General features: G+C 36.6%; 3 protein-coding genes across 3 annotated transcripts; all 3 read left to right on the forward strand.

The window, feature by feature from the left end:
- Positions 1 to 10,648: 10,648 nt before the first annotated feature.
- On the forward strand, positions 10,649 to 12,460 carry LOC112638173 (the record flags this gene model as incomplete). Its single annotated transcript, XM_025409314.1, has 2 exons — positions 10,649 to 11,330; positions 11,433 to 12,460. Coding segments are annotated over exons 1-2 (1,710 nt in total), but the record flags the coding sequence as incomplete, so codon positions are not given.
- A 797-nt stretch (positions 12,461 to 13,257) lies between these two features.
- LOC112638174 lies at positions 13,258 to 14,684 on the forward strand. Its single transcript, XM_025409315.1, has 4 exons — positions 13,258 to 13,337; positions 13,481 to 13,574; positions 13,652 to 13,874; positions 14,206 to 14,684. The coding sequence occupies exons 2-4, from the start codon at positions 13,551 to 13,553 to the stop codon at positions 14,682 to 14,684; spliced, it is 726 nt and encodes a 241-aa protein (XP_025265100.1). The 5' UTR covers positions 13,258 to 13,337; positions 13,481 to 13,550.
- A 72-nt stretch (positions 14,685 to 14,756) lies between these two features.
- LOC112638170 lies at positions 14,757 to 16,168 on the forward strand. Its single transcript, XM_025409311.1, has 4 exons — positions 14,757 to 14,973; positions 15,229 to 15,388; positions 15,654 to 15,753; positions 16,080 to 16,168. The coding sequence occupies exons 1-4, from the start codon at positions 14,914 to 14,916 to the stop codon at positions 16,129 to 16,131; spliced, it is 372 nt and encodes a 123-aa protein (XP_025265096.1). The 5' UTR covers positions 14,757 to 14,913; the 3' UTR covers positions 16,132 to 16,168.
- The last annotated feature ends 5,611 nt before the right edge of the window (positions 16,169 to 21,779 follow it).

Genomic DNA, 21,779 nt, shown 5'->3' on the forward strand with positions numbered 1-21,779 from the left:
ACAAAGTTCTCGAGATTTGAGAAATCTTTTCCACGAAATTGTGCGGGTTTTTTTCAAGCCGAGCTCTCGATTTCTTATAAACTGAACGACTGAAGTTTCCAAATTCTTCTTCGAAAGTTGTTCCCGTTCATACTGAAGTAATTTTTCAACATCACTAGTCCAAAAATCGAAATAAGGTTCATTATCGGATGATTCTTCCTTCGCATACAATTTCCTCCATTTCGCTCTCCTCTCTCTCGCAATTACAATTCTTTCCACCTCAGCAGGATCCATCCAGTCATCATCATTCATATCTTCATTACCGATGAGTACGTCTTCTTCAGCCATTGCACTAATGTAACACACAAGACATGCAAAGAACAACGAAATAATATTCTAATGCCGCAGACTCCTCTTCATTATATATCTTTTTAATATCTCGCGTCTCATTCCAACTAGAGCATCGCGTCTCATCTACCTCAGCATTTCTCTACATCTTTAACGGAGCGTGTTGAGAAAAATTGTCGACTATTCTTATTCATATGGAAGGAAAGAAATAAAATTCATAGATGGAATAAAAATAATTATTTATTGCACGCATCATAAAGAATATCATTTACAGCACATGTTAATAATTCGCAATCGATCAATGATTCGCTGTTAAAAACATCACTCTCGCGTATCGTTTTTACAGCATCGCATACAGTAGTAATATTACTACGTTGTAATACAGTTTCAAATTATTTAAATTTTTCATTCACGAGATACGTATTCTCGCATAACCAATTATGCATATGATCAATACAATTTTCAAAATTAAATAAATGTAATAACGCTTCTGGTTTCATGTACAAAGAATTTTCGCATAACGTGAGTTTTACAACTTTCGATTGATACATTTCAATCGTTAAATCTCCAATCCTTAATAGGGGAGCAGTCGATTGTAGAAATTGTTCAACGTCTGCTTGCTTCCGCATCAACAAATTCCACATTGAAAAAGGCAACACTATTTGATTGCCTCGATTGTCGCCGAGAATCAGACATACGATACAGCTCCAACGCTTATTCCAATGTCCAAATACTTGTACGACGTCGGGGTTAGAGCATACCTTCTTCCAAGTATGCGAGCCGTACGACGAGGTAGAATACTATAAAAATATAAATAATTAGACCAATATATTTATAATTTAATTTAATATAACAAATTTTTTAAACGATTTAAACTTACATGTCACATTTTTGCTTCTTACATGGCGGAGTTTCGCCGTTTCGAATCGGAACGTAGAAATTCATATTTCTTCAGCGATGAACCTTTCACACGCGCGATTGATGCAAGTAGTATAACAAGGAGAGTTCTAATCCAGGTCCTCTCAGGGGGGGTGAGGCGCGAGGGGAACTGCGGTGCGGGGGGAGTGACGTCACGCGCGGGGAAGGAGGAACCGCGGCGCGCGGCGGGTGACGTCACCCGCGGGGAAGGGGGATCCACGGCGCGAGCGATGGACAAGGGGGTCCGCGAGGTGAAGGGGACCCGCGGCGCGAGCGATGGACGAGGGGGTCCGCGAGGTGAAGGGGACCCGCGGCGCGAGCGATGGACGAGGGGGTCCGCGAGGTGAAGGGGGATCCACGGCGCGAGCGATGGATGAGGGGGTCCGCGAGGTGAAGGGGGATCCGCGGCGCGAGAGATGGACGAGGGGGTCCGCGCAGTGAAGGGGGATCCGCGGCGCGAGCGATGGACGAGGGGGACCGCGAGGTGAAGGGGGATCCGCGGCGCGAGCGATGGGCGAGGGGGTCCGTGAGGTAAAGGGGGATCCGCGGCGCGAGCGATTGGCGAGGGGATCCGCGCGGTGAAGGGGGATCAGCGGAAAGAAAACGGCATGTGAGAAGGACAGCGCTACGTGTGGGAAAAGGACAGTGCAAAGTGTGAAGAGGACAGTACTACGAGTGCGACAAGGATGGCGTTAACGTGGGACAAGGACGTATAGGTGGGAGAAGGACGACGCAAAGGTAAGTGAACAACGAGTATATGAAAGAGAGAGAACGATAGCGCCAAGACGACATGTACAAGAGAGAGAACGATAATATCGCGAGACTTGAAATTAGCGCGTGCGAGAGAGAACGATAGCGCGAAGATGACGCGTGCGAGAGAGAACGATAATATCACGAGACTTACTACTAGTGCGCGAGAGAGAGATAGCGCAAGGGATGGAACTCAAGGAGAGACGCGTAAATAATCACATTTTTTTATTGAAACAACATTTATTTTAAAATCTGTTATACATTTTTTCTGTGTCATAGCGCGAGAGATTACTTATTCTAAGCATGAGAGAAAGAGATAGACTTACAACTAGCGCGTGCGAGAGAGAGTACTAATTCTAATCGTGAAAGATAGACTTAACGCACAAGAGAGAACGATATCGCGATGCTTATAACTAACGCAGGGATGGGAACGCAAGGAGAGGCATACAAATAATTAGATTTTTTTTTACGGATATAGAATATATAAAATTTATTAGAATGTGTACGTGTTTTTATACATTTTGTGTGTGTGTGTGTATGTGTGTGTGTGCGTATGTGCTTTGTGAAATTATAATTAATAATAATATAATATAATATAATAATATAATATAATAATAATAATATAATAATAATAATAATAATTTGGGGGTGCGGGGGGGGGTGGAGGGGTCAGGGAAGCCAGGTGAGGCGGCCGCTCCTGTAACAGAAGAAAGACACATCTCATTAGATTTTAATAATTATTTTATAATAATTTATTTAATATAAAAGTAATACTTACAATGTTATCCATTTATTTAATTTGTGCAAATGGGGCACATATTGCATGGTAATATTTGATGTAAATTTTTCTTGCACTCTTTGCAATAAGTGCCCATTAATAGAGCACAATAATCCGTTTTATGTTTTCGAACGGAGTATACGTTGTGAAATGATGATGCTAATCTTAAAAAACAATCGGAACAATACTTAGTTCCATCTTCCATATCGTAATAATAATATTTAATGCGACACATTTTTATAGTAACATCCAGATTATTTATTTCCATCACGTTTAAATGTTTATATTTTTTCAGTCTTAATTCTTCATCATTATCACTGGCATAATCTGAATCCACTAAGAATGGTATTTCCTCCTCTTCGGATTCTTCCTCAGAGCCATCGATATCCATTTGATTTCCATCTTCGACTATAACAACCTCTTCAATGTCCTCATCAGCGATAATAACATCTTCGTCTTCAATGTTGATGATGATTACATCTTCGTCTTTATCATCGATGAAAATTACGTCTTCTTCAGCCATTGCACTAACGTAACACACAAGACTAACGAAACGCAAAGAACAACGAAATAATATTCTAATGTCGCAGACTCCTCTTCATTATATATCTTTTTAATATCTCGCGTCTCATTCCAACTAGAGCATCGCGTCTCATCTACCTCAGCATTTCTCTACATCTTTGGCGGAGCGTGTTGAGAAAAATTCTCGACTATTCTTATTCGTATGGAAGGAAAGAAATAAAATCATAGATTGAATAAAAATAATTATTTATTGCACGCATCGTAAAGAATATCATTTACAGCACATGTTAATAATTCGCAATCGATCAATGATTCACTGTCAAAGACATCACTCTCGCGTATCGTTTTTACAGCATCGCATACAGTAGTAATATTATTACGTTGTAATACAGTTTCAAATTGTTTAAATTTTTCATTTACGAGATACGTATTCTCGCATAACCAATTATGCATAAGATCGATACAATTTTCAAAAATAAATAAATGTAATAATGTTTCTGGTTTCATGTACAACGAATTTTCGCATAATGCAAGTTTTACAATTTTCGATTGATACATTTCAATCGTTAAATCTCCAATTCTTAATGGGGGAGTAGTCGATTGTAGAAATTGTTCAACGTCTGCTTGCTTCCGCATCAACAAATTCCACGTTGAAAAGGACAACACTATTTGATTGCCTCGATTATCGCCGAGAATCAGTTCCACGTACGATACAGCTCCAACGCTTATTCCAACGTCCAAATACTTGTACGACGTCGGGGTTAGAGCGTACCTTCTTCCAAATATGCGAGCCGCACGACGAGGCTGAATACTATAAAAATATAAATAATTATACAACAATATTAAAAATCAATAAGTAACAAATTTTTTAAACGATTTAAACTTACGTGTCGCATTTTTGTTTCTTACACGGTGGAGTTTCACCGTTTCGAATCGGAACGTAGAAATTCATATTTCTTCAGCGGTGAACCTTTCACACGCGCGATTGATGCAATACTGCAATCGTGTTAGAATCAATATCAATTCAAATAGTATCCCAAATTGCGATGTAGAGGGGATTATTGCTGACGCAACATTTTAATTTCCTCCAAAATTTTGTCGCGCCGATGTATGGCTGCGATGACATCATCATCTTCGGAACAAAGATTTAGCTGAATTTGCAAAAATCGAGCGCCGATGTACGGCTGCGCCTGATGCAATCACGTCAAAATTATTCAAATGTACGTGACAAAACGGGAAATTTTCAAGGTTAAGATCTGCATCGAAACTAAGATTTAGCTGAATTTGCAAAAATCGAGCGCCGATGTACGGCTGCGCCTGATGCAATCACGTTAAAATTTTCAAATGTACGTGACAAATAGTGAAAAAATAATTGCCAAGGTTAAAATGTGTATCATCCCTAGACAAAGATTTAGCTGAATTTACTAAAATCGAGCGCCGATGTACGGCTGCGCCTGATGCAATCGCACCAAAATTATTCAAATGTACGTGACAAATAGTGAAAAAATAATTGCCAAGGTTAAAACATGCATCATCCCTAGACAAAGATTTAGCTGAAAGCGCTAAAATCAAGGGCCGATGTACGGTTGCCCCTGATGCAATCATGTTAGATTTTTCAAATGTACGTGACAAAACGTGAAATTATCAAGGCCAAATTGCACACGGTACTACGGGGAATTTTTTGTAAGATGAAATCGTTCTAGAATGTTCGATGATAAAACAATACATGAGACGGTATATAAATCATGATAGAGAGACGCACCCCACCAGTAGCTAAAGTGCATCAGACCTGTCATTAGAAACGCTAAATTTTGCAAGTGTACGTTAGCAATATGGAGGAGCAAATTTTGCGAGAACAATCCGCTTTGCTTGATTCATTGGAAAACTACATTGTGTGGGAGCAACGATGCGACGAGTACATCGAGTCGCTGGAAGAGCAAAGTCGAATCAAACGGCCGCGATTATCGATCGGAAATCGACAATCACTGATTGCTCGGATCGCGCGCCTCGAAGGTTTGAAAAATTCGGTACGTGGACGTTTCGTACACGGGGGTGCCGGATGTAGTGCGCGTCAAAATGCACTTGTGTGGCGCGAAATTGATACGGCGTTCGAGAGTCGCGTATCGACTGGTGCGGTGATAAACTATAATCACATTGAACCGCACCAATTTCTCGATGACGCTAAAGACATTGTGTTGGAACATGTGCAGGACGCTTTAAAAAAACACAGCAGTGTAAAAGTGAACACTATATTCAATGGTGAATTTGTGTCGGGTGATAAACACGCGAATAAAAGTGTGAATATGAGAAACTATGAACTCTTTCGCACATCTGATTTACGCGAGTGGTACGAACGGCGCGTTATCGAGTCCACCCTAGCGTCTCTGGAAGAGTTTCAGGAACGCGATAGCGGGTGGGTATTGTCGCGAATACTGAACTTGACTGTAAATATAAACAAGTACAATCCCATGCGCGCGGGATGTCACATCAAGTTACCGCGGGAGATTATGATAAAGAGAGCGGTGGTTAACGTGCAATCAAAGGACAATGCGTGTTTCGCGTGGGCAGTGGTCGCCGCTCTGTATCCCGCCAAAAGTCATGCGGAACAGGAATCATCGTACCCGCATTACGCGACAGTGCTGAATCTCCGGGACATTGAGTTTCCAGTGACTGTTAATCAGATTAAGAAATTTGAACTTGCAAATAACATTTCAATCAATGTGTACGACATCGAAGACAAAAACATTGTCCCGATACGTCTTTCGCAGCAGAAACGGGACAAGCATGTGAATCTGCTGTACACTGAAGACGGCAACAGCGTGGGACATTTCGCTTGGATCAAGAATTTATCCAGGCTCGTGAGCTCGCAATTGAGCAAACACAATGGCCAAAGATATATCTGTGATCGGTAAGTTTATTTTATATTATTTGAATAATTATAAGTTATACACTTTGTTACATAAATCTTAATTAAAATTTTTTTCCTTTACAGATGCCTTCATTATTTTGATTCGGACGACAAGTTGCAATCGCATACGGTCGACTGCGGAAAGCTAAACGATTGCGCTGTCCGGTTGCCGAGCGACAAGGACAAGTGGCTCGAGTTCAGCCACCCTAATCGAAAGGAGCGGCTTCCATTCATCGTGTACGCCGACTTGGAATGTGTCCTGGCCAAGACGAAAGAAGAAAAATTATATCAACACCATCGGGTATTTAGTTTAGCTTATTATGTACATTGTTCGTACGACGAATCGTTATCAGCGTATCATTCGCGTCGAAGCACCGATTGTATAGCATGGTTCGCCGAAGACCTTAAAAATTTGGCGTTACGTGTAAAAAATATTTTAAAAACAAATGTCCCCATGATAAATTTAACGTCCGAAGAGTGGGAAAAATTCCATAACGCCACTCGTTGTCATATATGCGAAAAGCCATTCGCGCAAGACGATACACGCGTTCGCGATCATTGCCATCTGACCGGGCGGTACAGAGGTCCTGCACATTCAAATTGTAATTTAAATTATAAAGATTCTTTTTGTATTCCGATAGTGTTTCACAATTTATCCGGTTACGATTCTCATTTTATCATCGAGGAAATAGCCACAGCGTTCGAAGGGAAAATCGAGTTATTACCGATAACCAAGGAAAAATATATTTCGTTTACCAAAAGTGTTGATCTTAAAGAAGAAGAATCAAAAAATCAAATAAAATTACGTTTCATTGATTCATACAAATTTCTCGCATCGAGTCTCGATAAATTGGCATCATTTTTGGACAAAGATAAACTCAAAATTTTAAAATCGGAATTTCAAAATTTATCAACAGAAAATTTCAATTTGTTAACGCGAAAAGGTGTATTTCCGTACGAATACATCGATTCCGTCGACAGGTTGCATGATACGTGTTTACCATCGCGCGAATCATTTTACAGTTCCTTGACTGGTGAAACTGTATCCGAGAGCGATTACGCGCACGCCGAGAACGTCTGGACGCGATTCTCCATTCGGACGCTAGGCGAATATAGCGACTTGTACCTCAAAATTGATGTCTTGTTATTAGCCGACATTTTCGAAAACTTTCGAGATAAATGTATCGAAAGTTACGGACTCGACCCCGCGTATTACTATACTCTCCCCGGATACACGTGGGACGCCATGTTGAAGCATACAAAGATCACGTTCGAGTTGCTTACAGACATCGACATGGTTATGTTTATCGAACGTGGTATACGCGGTGGTCTGAGCCAATGTTCGGGTAGATACGCTCGCGCTAATAACAAGTACATGGAGTCGTACGATCCATCGAAACCATCATCGTACTTGATGTACTTTGATGTAAATAATTTGTACGGATGGGCAATGTGTCAACCGCTGCCCTATGCTGATTTTCGATGGGTCGACGATGTGTCAAATTTTGACATATCATCCATCGCACTAGATTCGCCTACGGGCTATATCCTCGAAGTGGACCTCGAGTACCCGCAACATCTTCACGATGCGCACACTGACCTACCGTTTTGCCCGACACGTGACAAACCACCTGGCAAGCGGGAATTCAAGCTGCTTGCAACGTTATACGATAAGAAGCGTTACGTGATACACTACCGCAATCTGCAGCAGTGCACGCGGCACGGCCTTCGTGTAACAAAAATACATCGAATTTTACAGTTTTCACAATCTCCCTGGCTTCAAAATTATATAGAATTAAATACACATTTCAGAACATTGGCTAAAAATGATTTCGAAAAAAATTTATATAAATTAATGAATAATGCGGTGTTTGGTAAAACGATGGAAAATGTGCGCAATCGTGTCGATGTAAAATTATTAACAAAGTGGGACGGTCGGTACGGCGCAGAGGCGATGATCGCGAAACCAAATTTCCACAGCAGAAGTGTTTTTTCGGAAAACTTAATCGCTGTGGAATTGCGTAAACTCGAGGTGAAATTCTACAAGCCGATTTACGTGGGTATGTGCATCCTCGACATATCCAAGACATATTTGTACGAATTTCATCATGAGTATATGACACCAATGTATCGCGACAAATGCCGGGTAATGTACACCGATACGGACAGTCTCATATATCACATCGAGTGCGAGGATGTGTATGAGAATATGAAGCGTGACATTGTTAGATTCGACACGAGCGATTATGCGGTGGACAATGCGTACGGTATACCGCTTCTAAATAAAAAGGTGCCGGGTCTGATGAAGGACGAAAACAACGGTGCCATAATGACCGAATTCGTCGGGCTCAGAGCAAAGATGTACGCGTTACGAGTGAATGGGAAAAAGGATACAAAGAAAGTCAAAGGCGTCAAGAGCAACGTTGTCGCGAGAACGATAACGTTTGACGATTACACGCGGTGCTTGAACGAAGAGATTGAAATGACGCGTCAGCAGTCGTGTATACGATCTAAATTACACCAAGTATACACTATTCGCGAGACGAAAATTGCTCTGAGTCCGTACGACGACAAGCGGTATATCGTACCCGATACCACCGATACATTACCGTGGGGACATTATCGGATACCGTTGTAAATAAATGTATATTTCATTTATTTATTGTATATTTTGTACATAATCATGTATATATTTTGTACATTTTATATTATATATTTTTATATTTATATATATTTTATATGTTTCAATAAATGTTTACAACACATTATTTTTATGGATCCAAGAGTTGTATGATTTATCCATTCCCAACCATTTCACGTAAACCTCGTCACCCTTTTTTTGTAAAATTTCTTCCACGAGATATACGTCGGGATTGGCGACGCGTTGTAACTCATATTCGTAGAATCCTCCAGCGACGGGATTTCCCCGCGAATCTTCGAGTATAAATGTCGCGGGATTAGTTTTCTGCACCTCGATAATCTTAAAAACTTTGGTCGTCCAATTTGGTGTGAAACCTTTTTCAAAGATGGTCTTGTATTTGCTCACGCGTACCGAATCGCCTACTTTAAATTTTGCAGGAGCCGCAATTTTTACGTTGCTATACACCGTATTTAAAAGTTTTTCGGCGATCGTCGGAGTGATGTCGACAGGTCTCATACCGATGGTGCGATGTTTTCGCGTATTGTACTCTGCAACGAGTCGAGATAGTTCATCGATCCATTTATAATTTCCATTCAACGTAAACATTTTCCACATATTGTTTTTTAAAGTACGATTGAATCGTTCCACGACTGAGGCTTTCATAACGGAATATGTTGAGTAATGATTAATGTTGTGCTTCTTCATGAGTTTCTGCACACTCGAGTTGTAAAATTCTTTTCCCCTGTCGGTTTGAAAATTTTTCGGACATCTTTTATCGTCTCCAATAGTCTTTGCGATCGTTTCGGACATTTCGTTCCCGCTCTTACTCTTGAGCGGTACGGCCCACGCATACTTGCTCAACACATCGATAACCGTGAGTATGTATTTATGACCCTTGTTGAGTCAAGAGTACGAACGCATGTCCACCACGTCCGCCTGCCACAGATCATCGTATCCGCGTACAATGACGCGTCTTCGTGGAAAATTTCTTCTCGCCGGAGCATGTAATTCCTCGACTAGTTGTCGCTTTTCGGAGGTGCTTTTGTTCTTTCGCACGTTTGATCGAGGCATAATTAATATGCGATATTAGTATATCTCGCTTACTGTGTCGAGTTAGATGTTGCATATCTCAGCACATTCTTTATCTCATCCATCATTAATTGCAGCGCCTGCACGTTTGTTTCGAGCGCGATAATTTTTTGCTCAATTTCTCCCTGCCGATCTCTCAAAAGTTTATCCACGTATAGTTTGTTGACGACGTCGCCCGCACAGCACCTTTCATTGTAAATATATATTAAATACGTAACAATATTGCATTTACATTGCATTTCATTTCATATCAAACATAATGTATTAAATACATAATTAGCGCAATAGATATAAAATATCCAAGTCAAAATATATATATATAACATGCAGGTATGTTGCGCATATTATATAAACATATAAATGTATCAAACACGTAGTTGATATATAGCGACAGATAATTATAAAAACGCATGCGCGCGTAGTCATATTTAATCGGTATGAGAGGTTTCCTAACCTTAAACAATTGTGATCTTAAATGTCAGCTGAGTTTTTGATAAATTTTTTTTTAATTAAGAGTGTTTCACGTAATATTGTGAAATTTTCACAAAATCAATCGTAGCTAGGAAATCCCTCTTCTTCACAATCACCTTTAAATTAAACAGTGAATCTAATTAAGGTAAGTTCTTATTTTGCAATAGAATAGATATGTAATTGCTGTACACAGTTAATGCGTATTTGATTACGTGTTTTATAGATACATAATAATTTTTATAATATGGATAAAAGAAATAACTGTGATATTTCTTCAAGACATAAGAGACGATTAGCACAAGAAGAAACGAAAAAAGATTATTTGTTACTAGAATCGTCAAGCAGTAATGTGACTGATTTTGATGGTCCATCTGTCGAATATATAAAAAAATGTCGAATTGAAAATGTAAATGATCAATTATCAGTTTCAACATCACCTTTTAATATTGATCACAAGCACATCAATCAGTATTCGTCAAACATTAGTAGCAATAATAAAGAAGAATTTTCGTCGGATGAAATACATAACTCATCAGAAATGGACACAGATCACGAAGATTTGATTGATATTGAGGAAAAAAAAGAAGAAATGTTATCGTTATTGTATGACTCTGATGATTCCAGTGACGCTGCAGAGGATATGGATAGTGAATATATTGACGATGAAGATAAAAGTAAGGATAATGAATTGTTGCACAATCTTCGAAATTGGTCTTTTGCATTTAAAATTAGGCATAACGCAATTAATGCTCTGATTAGAATTCTGAGGCATACTCCACATTCACAATTCAATACATTGCCGAAGAATGCAAGAACGCTTCTAAAAACACCTAGAAAAACTGCTGAAATAGTTACATTATCTGGAGGATCGTATTATCATTTTGGTGTTTCGAATACTTTAGAAGTACTCCTGCTACACTATAAAAGTATGTCTTTGAAAGTATCTGAAGTTAATTTATTAATTAACATAGATGGTTTGCCATTATCCAGATCATCGCCAAAGAGTTTCTGGCCAATATTACTTTCAGACGATATTTCAAACCAAGTGTACATGGTCGGACTATTTTTTGGTCAAAAGAAACCAAACAATGCCAATGAATTCTTACAACAATTTGTGAAAGAATTAATACCATTAATACAGAGAGGATATCATTCAGACATGTTAAACTGTGATATTAAAGTTAATATTAAAGCCATTATTTGCGATGCTCCAGCAAAATCTTTTATTTTAAATGTTAAAGGACATAATGGTTATTCAAGCTGTACTAAATGTACCATTAGCGGAGATTACATTAACTCTAAAATGTGCTTTCTTTATGAAAAAAGATCAAGTGCACTCAGAACTGACGAAGATTTTGTACATCAGACAGACTCTGATTATCATCAAGGAGAATTGCCCACAATTTTGCTCTCTGTGCCTCATTTAGGATTAGTGTCGAATATTGCTCTTGACTACATGCACTTGATTTGTTTGGGCATTGTAAAAAAAATTATATTGTTGTGGATAAGTGGACCATTAGCTGTTCGCATTCGTGCTCAAGCAAAAGATAATATTTCGCAAGCACTTATTAATTTAAGAAGTTCTGTGCCCAAAGAATTTTCAAGACGACCTCGAAGTTTAAATGAAGTAGCATACTGGAAAGCCACAGAATTTCGGCAATTTTTATTATATACTGGACCTATTGTTTTAAAAACAGTTTTAAATAGAGATATATACACACACTTTTTGACCTTACATGTGGCTGTATCAATACTCATCAGTCCAATGCTAATAGTAAATAAAAACAATGTAGATTATGCAGAAAAACTATTGCAACATTTTGTTGAATCATTTGAGAAAATTTATGGCAAGGAATATATGTCTCATAATGTACATAATTTGTTACATCTCTCTAACGAAACTCGAAAATTTGGATCACTTGATTCTTTTAGCTCATTTAGATTTGAAAACTTTTTACAAATTTTAAAAAGTTTTCTGTGTAAAGCAGAAAAACCACTGCAGCAAGTTATACGACGATACATGGAAAGAAGACAAAATCGGTATGAGAGTATGAAGAATAAATCATTTCATTCACTTCATAAATTTGAATTAAAAGGAAAACATACTACTGGTATAGTGGCCGATGAAATTCAAGATATTATTAAATCGCAATACAGGAAACTATTATTATTAGAAAATTATGAAATCGACTGCAACAGCGAAGCAAATAATTGTATCATGACAAAAGATGGAAACTTACTTACAGTTAAGAATGTCGTGAAATGTACTAATAATATAACGTATGTTGTTGGTTATCAATTGAGGAAATTAGATGTTTTATATTCACGACCATTTTCATCAGAGAATTTGGGCATTAATGCTGTTGAAGAAATAAATAGTAATGTGATATGTTATCCTTTGAATGAAATACAAGGAAAGATGTGGAAAATTAAATTTAATTCAAAATTATATGTCATTCCTATTCGACACGTTTGTGGATAATAAAACTACTTTTGAAGCGCAATATAACATTCTAACAATATAAACATAATATAAGAACACATGATTATCGTAATGCGATAATTGCAAATATGAACAAGAAGAGTTAAAAAGTTAATATTTCATTCAATTTTCTCTCAATTATTATTTATGATGTTTGCAATAATGGCATGATTGACAATATTCTGATTTCAATAAATCGATAGTTCGAACGACTAACTATTGCGACCAACTTTATTGCTTTCGTCCGACTAATATCCAACTTGTGTCTGCTGGTTGCTGCATCTCGTCAAGGTTGCAATAAATGAATAAGTTAAAAGTGTGCATATATGAACCAGAAGGATTTGCATATTTGTGACCATTCTGTGGCGATACTTGTCCATATTCATCCTTTGTTGTCTTTGTTTTTTTCTTGTCTTCGTCTCATTCTCGAAATTCGAGAATTTGTAGAAAGGTAAATGTACATATGATTAAAACATGAATAACAGATAACTTTAAAAATTGAATAAAAATTAACTGAATCTAGTTTATGCACACGCGATTACATGTCATTATTTAAAATTGAACTAATGTAATAAACCGCTGCTTTTTTTGTAGGTTATGTTTTGAACATTTTAAGCCATAGTTTTCAATACTTCTGAGACGCGAGCAGTTTCCTTCCTAAAAAATGAAGAAAGGATCTTCTTTAGAGGTAAATATAGAAATGCACATGATTAATATTTATTGTCAATAAATTAATTTATCATTATACATATATTTCATTGATAGTTTACAGAAAACTTCTATGTAGTTGAATTTAATGACGGGTTAGCACTAGTTCCTAATAACTGGTTGCGGATATCCGATCAAAAGCAACAGATTTGTTTCTATCCAAATTACGATGTGAAAAAGAGGCTGAATAAGACTATACAGAGTAAAGAAATACCGGATTTAAAAAATGTAAAAGCTGGTTGGATGATGTATGACGTTCTACGCATTTTTGCTTCAGCAGGTATATCTACAATTATTTACTGAAACTTGTCTTCCCTTCTTTGTGTTAAAATAAAATTCATTTTTTTCCTTCTTGAAAATATTAATTCAATGAATAAAATCAATGTAAACAAAGGTTTATATCAACAACTGATATAATAAATGAAATTAAATGTTATTTTGACTTGATTCATTGGACCGATATTGCCGAAAAGAAAAAAAAAATTAATTCCATTTATTGGAAATTTTGATATTTTCTTTTAAGATCAAGCTGTCGACACATAATTCTCTATACTATTCTTGATTGTCTATCTATGTGTGTGTTTTGTATTTATATTGTTAATTATACTTAGATACTTTTGAACGAGGCCAAGAAAAGTTAACGATGGCTGAAAGTATATCCGATATAAATACTGAGGATGAAGAAAATATAAAACAAACACGGCATGATAGAGCTGCTGCAAAAAATTTAACGTCATCTGACGATGAATCTTCTGGTGCAGAAGTGGATTCTAGTCTACTATCTCCTTTACCAGATCCGAAAGAATTTTCTGGATCACAATTGTTTCGTTCGAAAAAATCTGCACAGATTTTGGCGACCTATGAACATCCGATCATTTCATCCGAAAAAATCGAAATAATTAAAACTCATAAGAAAAAACAGAGTCTTCAACAAGAAATTGAAGTTATTGCTAAACGTAAGAAAACAGAGTTGGAAGATAACAATGAAGGAGGTTTTATCGATGAAGATAATGTTCATTCCATCGATGAATATAATAAAGAAACAACACATCTAAATAAAAATAATGAAGATCAATTTCAGAAAGGTTAAATATATTAATATAAAAACTTTTTTAATGTAATATTTTTAAATATAACTCATGATATGCTAATTTTCAGTGTTGAAGGAAATTTTGAAAAAAGTTAACCGCATCTTAGTTGAAGTGATATACATCGACAAAAGGCTCAGTAGATTAGAAAATAAAGCAGACCACATTACAAGTAAAGAAATTAATATTAATAATGTCGAAGAAGATTTTGCTTTCAACACTATTTCTTCAATGGATGAATTACAACAGTTAGAAGAAAATTTAAAAAACGAAGAATTTTTCGTTAAAATGGTAAATGTTTATATTTTTACTTAATAATTATAATTATTATTAATAATTAATAATTATTATTTGATAATCAATTATATGAGCGATTATACATAATTGCATTTCATATATATATATATATATATATATATATATATATATGTATATGTATATACACATATAACTTCACACATTTCATACTTATATTTTAATTATTTCTATTTTATAATATTATTTATATTTATATTTTAATTATTTATATATTTCAAATTATTTCAGAGAGACTTTTTGAAATTGAAAGGTGGAACAAACTTACAAGACAAGATAAAAAATATTTTCAGAACTTTAATAAAGGACGAAATATTAATGTTATTTAGCTGGAAAGGAGCTCGAGGAAAAAATGAATTCCGAAGTTTTAAGATTGTCAGTTTAATTATAGGTAAAAAATTTCAAAGCCATTTATTATCAATAATTATATAATTGTGGTTGTTTTTCGAAATTAACAATTTCTGCTAATTCCTTCTGTCTCTTTTGACACTATAATCATAATATGAAACAAGTATTGATTAATACTACAAAAATCGTTATAGCATTGTATCAGAAATAGTTATACTACAGAATAGTTATATTGGAACAAAGCATAAATGAATATCGTTTGTGATGATAATGTATATAATATTATAAATTGATATATATATTTGTAGCTGTTGTTCGTTCATACGACGCATATTCAACCGAGCAAATAATTATAAAAATTATTATCAATTGGATCGTTCAAGCTCCTGCACGTGTTCGTAGAATTGCGTAAGTAAACATTATTTTTTTTAAATATTAATATTTATTAGAAAAATTGTATATATCAATTCAGAGTTTTTTTTAAGTAATTTGTTTCTAATAATGATGTTCATTTTTTTAAGTAATTTGTTTCTAATAATAATATTCAGATATGATATTCATTATGTTTTTCTATTCAAAGTAAACATATATATTCAAATGAATATTGAAAGATTATTGTACGTTTCTTATAATTATATTTTAGAAATTATTTTATTATATATTTCTTTATATGATATTTCTATATTTAATAATAATTATATTACCTTAAATATTAAATTTATTGATTATTTCAGAAACAAAGAAAGAAACCAAACTGATAATATTCAAGATCAACATCAAGAATGATATACAAAAAATGAAGATATAAATATTTTAAGAAAATCTGCATAATGAACATTAGAATTTTGTTTTATTTGTTATAATTAGATATTTTTCTTTTTATTTTTTATTAAACTATGTAACATACATGTATATAACATGTATATAACAAACAGCAGATGTTTCGTTCTTAATAAGTTTGTGCAATCATTAATATAAATATATAATTAATATAAATAATTATGCGTTGAACATTAAAAGTTTTTTTATAATTATATTTTAATGTTTATTAACAGTTTTCTATTCATGTTTATTAAAAATTTTTTATTATATGATGTTTTCTTAAGAACTAAAAAATATAATATACTATTTATGTAATAACACTTTGTACAAAATGTAAAACTATATATTTAATCTTTATATAAAAATAAAATTAAAAAGACTGAATGAGATATATATATGTTATATGCATTTCTTCAAACTTTTTATTTTATTTAGTTTTGGATCAAATAAAATATAAAATTTATAGTAATATAAATACTTTATATCATTAATATATTTCTAAATATTAACATCAAACATTTTAAAAATATAATTATATAGTATCGGAACATTATTTTTATTACTTTAAACTTTATGTATATATATGTATATATATATATATATATATATATATATGTATGTGAATATATGTTCCTAACAGCACACATGTCCAAGGATCATCCAGAGAACAGCCAGAGGATATAAAACATTCTCTAGCTGTCCTCTGAATGTTTTTTGGACATGTGTGCTATTAGGAGACTCAAACAGTCAAAATACACAGTACATTGTAAACGCGTATTTGCAATATTATAGATACGTATCAAATGCATAATTCATGTATTTAACACATATCAAATTGTATATAGTCATATGTATGTGATATATAACGTAAATTACGTATCTATAGCGCGGACATTTATTGATATTAAAGATGTATCTGGTACATGATTTATACGTATTATTACGTATTTGCTATATAGTAATATTTCACATTTTATGTATCTGCTGTGTATCTGAAATATAAAGTGATGTGCGGGCGGTATCAGCTTCCGGTTGCGCTACGCGTTGAATCTTGCGCGACCTTGCGTCAAAGCCGGTAGTAGTTTGGCAGAGAGCGTTATCGCGAACGTAATTTCTCAATAATCCATTCCATACATAGTACAAATTGTTCGACGTTCCCAATGATAATCCGAATTTATTAATCGACATTTCGGTACCGAGAACATTGACCGAATGACACGTATCGCCGACGCATAGTTTAATTTATAATAATGCCGGCCTCGCGAAGTTCTTCGATAATCGACAAGATTTCATTGTCGTGAGCATTGTTGCCGGCTCGACGCGAGGCGTCCAGCAATCGCAAACGATCCACCAATTCGTTGGGATCGTTCCAATGCACGTAATCGATCATGTTGTCGCTTAACGTCATGGTGCGCGGCGCGTCTATACCTCTTCCCATCTTTCTATCGGGGAATAATGGTGCAATTATATATTTGTACTTGTACCCTTTATTAGTTTTAATAGGATTATTAACTTTGTTGTCACGTTTATGCGCATTTGTTATCTTTAATATACTTTGATATTTATGCAAATCATCTCGAGTATATTTTTTATGATTGGGAAATTTTTTAAAAATCAAATCGTAGATACCTTCGGTTCCCTTATATTTTATTCCATCGATAATTATATTATCTTCCTTGTCCACATCGAAACATTTATCACCTAGCATCATTCCTTCATTGGTAAATTTAACACCGTAGACGTAATCCATACTCTTATTTTTATCAACACTCATAATATCTCCTATATATTTTTGCGCCAGTGAACCTAAATGCTCTCGGAACGTTTTCTGACCTCCGGACGTTTCTAATTCGTGTCGGACCGATGTTACAAAAGAATCGGGTGTGGTCTCGTAAATTTCTTCGACGGACGTGGATGGTATTGTTTGACGCGGTTGTACTTTTATCGGAGTAGAAACAGTAACCATATTAGAAAATTGCTTCCTTCGCTTTGATCGATTCGGCGTCGAATATATCGGTGAATCGTTTATCGGCATATTTATCTGTGCTCGCTTTAGTCCTTGCTTGGACTCTTTTATTTTTTCCTCATGCTTCTCACCAAACGTCAAACTCAACGGTTCGATTTTCGACGCATCAGATTCCACAGTATTTTCTGTTTTAAAGGCTCGGTAATCGGTTTAAATTGTCTTTCCAATATGATATCTTCCTCCATTTTACCAGTTTTCAAAGCGCGATATTTTTTGCGAATCGATTCGCTCGTTTTTGCAATCTCTGTCACAATCTTTTCATGATCGTCGTTCATGATGCTCGATCGATGTGTCGATGATGACTGATCGCTTTACGGTATCGCGAAATCATTAAATCCCCTTCTATATCGTCCATTGATCAATGTACTATCTTTATCAATGACTACGAAGCCATATTTGCGTTGCCAACATTTCTGACACAATGCATGGAAATCGTCGTAAGACATATCGGTATTCACGTGATCGTTGTACACATGTTTCAAATTTGTACCGTCTTGTTTAAACAGGATCAGCAGGTTCGCGTTGTCGCGTATAAGATGCTTAGGTATCTTGGCGTACGTCTGACAAAGATAGAAACAGTCAACGCTCGAGTGTCGACCCATTGCAAAATACTCTCTTATCGTATCCTGCTTGTCGCATGCTACGTCATCAAAGATAAAGATGGAATTCGGAAGCGCCTCACTCAGTGGAATGACATCGCTGTTATTAGAGAATGTAAAGTAGCCGATTTCATCTATAGGCTGCTAGTAAATTTTCCAAGTATTTGTATTTCGGCTGTTGAAGCGATTTCGAGTATACGTACACGTTCTCGAAACGTACACCGTGTGGACTTTCTATCAAACTAATCAACACGTTTGTCTTACCACAATTTGAAGGGCCGCAAACGATACCGCGTATAGTAGTCGGCAGCATGTTTCCATGCTTGCGTACTTTTTTCTCCGATATTAGTCTATCATCGAAATTTGATACTTTGATTACTCGCGCTTATCGCACGAACCGCATGTTTTCTCTTTCAAATCAATTTTGCGAATGATCGCGAGGGGGAGACCTATTTATAGAAGTGTCTCGATTCGAAACCGGTCAGTATCAAAAATGTTTCTCCTTCTGTCGGATGAGAGAGACATTCTCGGGCTTACCACCCAACAACTGCAGTATATCCCAAAGATTTTATTACTTCAAAATTTTGGTGATTACGTGGAACGATTGTGGGACAAGCTTCCAGAATATATAAAGGCTGATCCGGAGGTTCGACAATATCGTTCGTGCATGCGACATTACAACCAGCCGTGGCAGCGAACGCACATTGACGGTCCACCACCGTTGATAAAAGATTGCGACGTATGTCAGCGAGAATTGTAAAAGGCAGCGGCCTCTTAAATCGTGCGATAAACGCGCTTCCCATCGAATTACATATTCCCAGCTATTAGTTTTGTGGGCCGGGAACTCGATTAGAGAAACGATTGGTTAGAGGTGATCGAGGCATCAATCCATTGGACGCGGCGTGTCGTGAACACGACATTGCTTACGCGCGAAGCAATGACCTCGACCAACGTCACATCGCTGATCGCATACTAGCTGCAAGAGCGCAAGAACGCATTACCGCGAGGGATTCGACTCTCGGTGAAAGAGCAGCCGCTACGACTGTTTGGGCGGCAATGAAGGCAAAGACAAAACTCGGCATGGGGATGAAAAAGAAATCGACGACAAAGAGGAGGAAGAAACGAATACTTCCAGTAGCGAAACGTGGTGGTATTTTACCACTTTTACCGTTATTGGGAGTTGTCGGTTCATTGGCCGGCGGTGCGGCGGGAATCGCAAAGGCGGTAAACGATAGCAAGGCTGCGCAACGTCAGCTGGAAGAGATGCAGCGTCACAATCGCGCTATGGAAGGTCGCGGACTTTATCTCGCTCCGTACAAGCGTGGACAGGGATTCTCAACAAAGTCTAAGAGAAAAAAAAAACGTCGAAAAAACATTAAAAATGCCTACGGGTGCGACAACTAACGTGCAATTGGATCAATTTGCGAAACGTATGTGTATACCTTTCTTTAGAGGTGTTTTCATGCGCAATAATTTACCGATAAGCGGCGTACGACGAAACGAAAGCGGTATCGTCAATTTGGATGACGTTGATGGTCCCGGTACTCATTGGGTAGCGTACGCAAAGAGGGACGGTCGTGTCGTATATTTCGACAGTTTTGGAAATTTGCGACCGCCCAAGGAACTTGTACGATATTTCGGACGAGTGAAAATTGAATACAATTACACATCTTATCAAAGTTATAATCAGAGTATCTGTGGACAGTTGTGTTTAAAATTTCTTCAAACGATCAATTTAAAGCCTGACAATCCATCGTCATGACTCAGTATTCGTTCGACATGTCACTGACACTTACGTTGACTGGCAGAAGCAGCGTTCTCGCTGTAAGCTATTTCCCCGCTATAGATTTGACCGATGCCGATTACGAGCTCGGATTAACGGATTTTGAAACTTATCACACGATTCCGAACGTAAATTTTTCGAATAATAAATTTTATTTTGGCAACGACAACAAGGAAATTACAATTCCCGAAGGATCGTACGAATTGCACGCCATAAATGATTATCTCAAACGCGCAATTTTGCGAGATGAGCACCTTTCCAGAGATGGTGAAAACAATTATGATGAGGAATATCCAATAGTGCTCCGCGCCAATCACAGTACGCTAAAGAGTGAAATCAAATGCGCCTACAGAATAAACTTTACCAAACCCGACAATGTAGGATCCTTGCTTGGATTCTCATCGAATCGTATATTGCAACCTCGCAAGTGGTATGAATCAGACGAACCTGTTAATATTATAAACGTAAATATTATTCGTATAGAATGCAACGTGACTACTGGTGCGTACAGCAACGACATGCGCGTACACACGATACATGAATTTTCACCGAGCGTACCGCCAGGATATAAGATATCGGAAACGCCGGCACAGATCATTTATCTGCCGATCGTTGTACGGATGTTTGATGAGCTTCGATACGAACTCGACGGAGTAGAGATTGATCGCAACAGAAATGTTGGAATAACATCGACGCTCAAAAATTATGTCTCTCTAACACATCAGAAAAGTATAAACTTGAAGAATGCATCGTGGGATTTGACGTACAACGGTGACAAAAATTATTTCAACTTTTGCGTGCCGTTCAACATGTTGCTGGGATTTTGCGAAGATTATAAACGCGTTGTGATTAACGCTCGTCATGAATTGATTTTGATACGTTCGCGCAACGATAATAATTGTCTATTCGGATATCCGTCGTCGGAAGCTGAGATTGAATTACTCAAGATACAGTGGCGTATGCCTCATGTAATATTGAACGAGATTAATAAATTATCAATGTTGCGAATGTTGGAAAGCGGACGATATTTGAACATGAGTTTCCGATCTTGGGATTTATACGAATTTCCTCTGTTACATAGCACGACCAAACATTCGTGGACCGTGAAAGCCGCCTCCCAGCTAGAGAAACCGCGATACGTGATCTTTGCACTACAAACTGGTAAAAAGAATTCGGTGTCACAAGATGTTACATTGTTCGATAA

The sequence above is a fragment of the Camponotus floridanus genome, unplaced genomic scaffold (assembly GCF_003227725.1).
Source record: "Camponotus floridanus strain SB8 unplaced genomic scaffold, Cflo_v7.5 scaffold257, whole genome shotgun sequence".
Lineage (NCBI taxonomy): Eukaryota > Metazoa > Arthropoda > Insecta > Hymenoptera > Formicidae > Camponotus > Camponotus floridanus.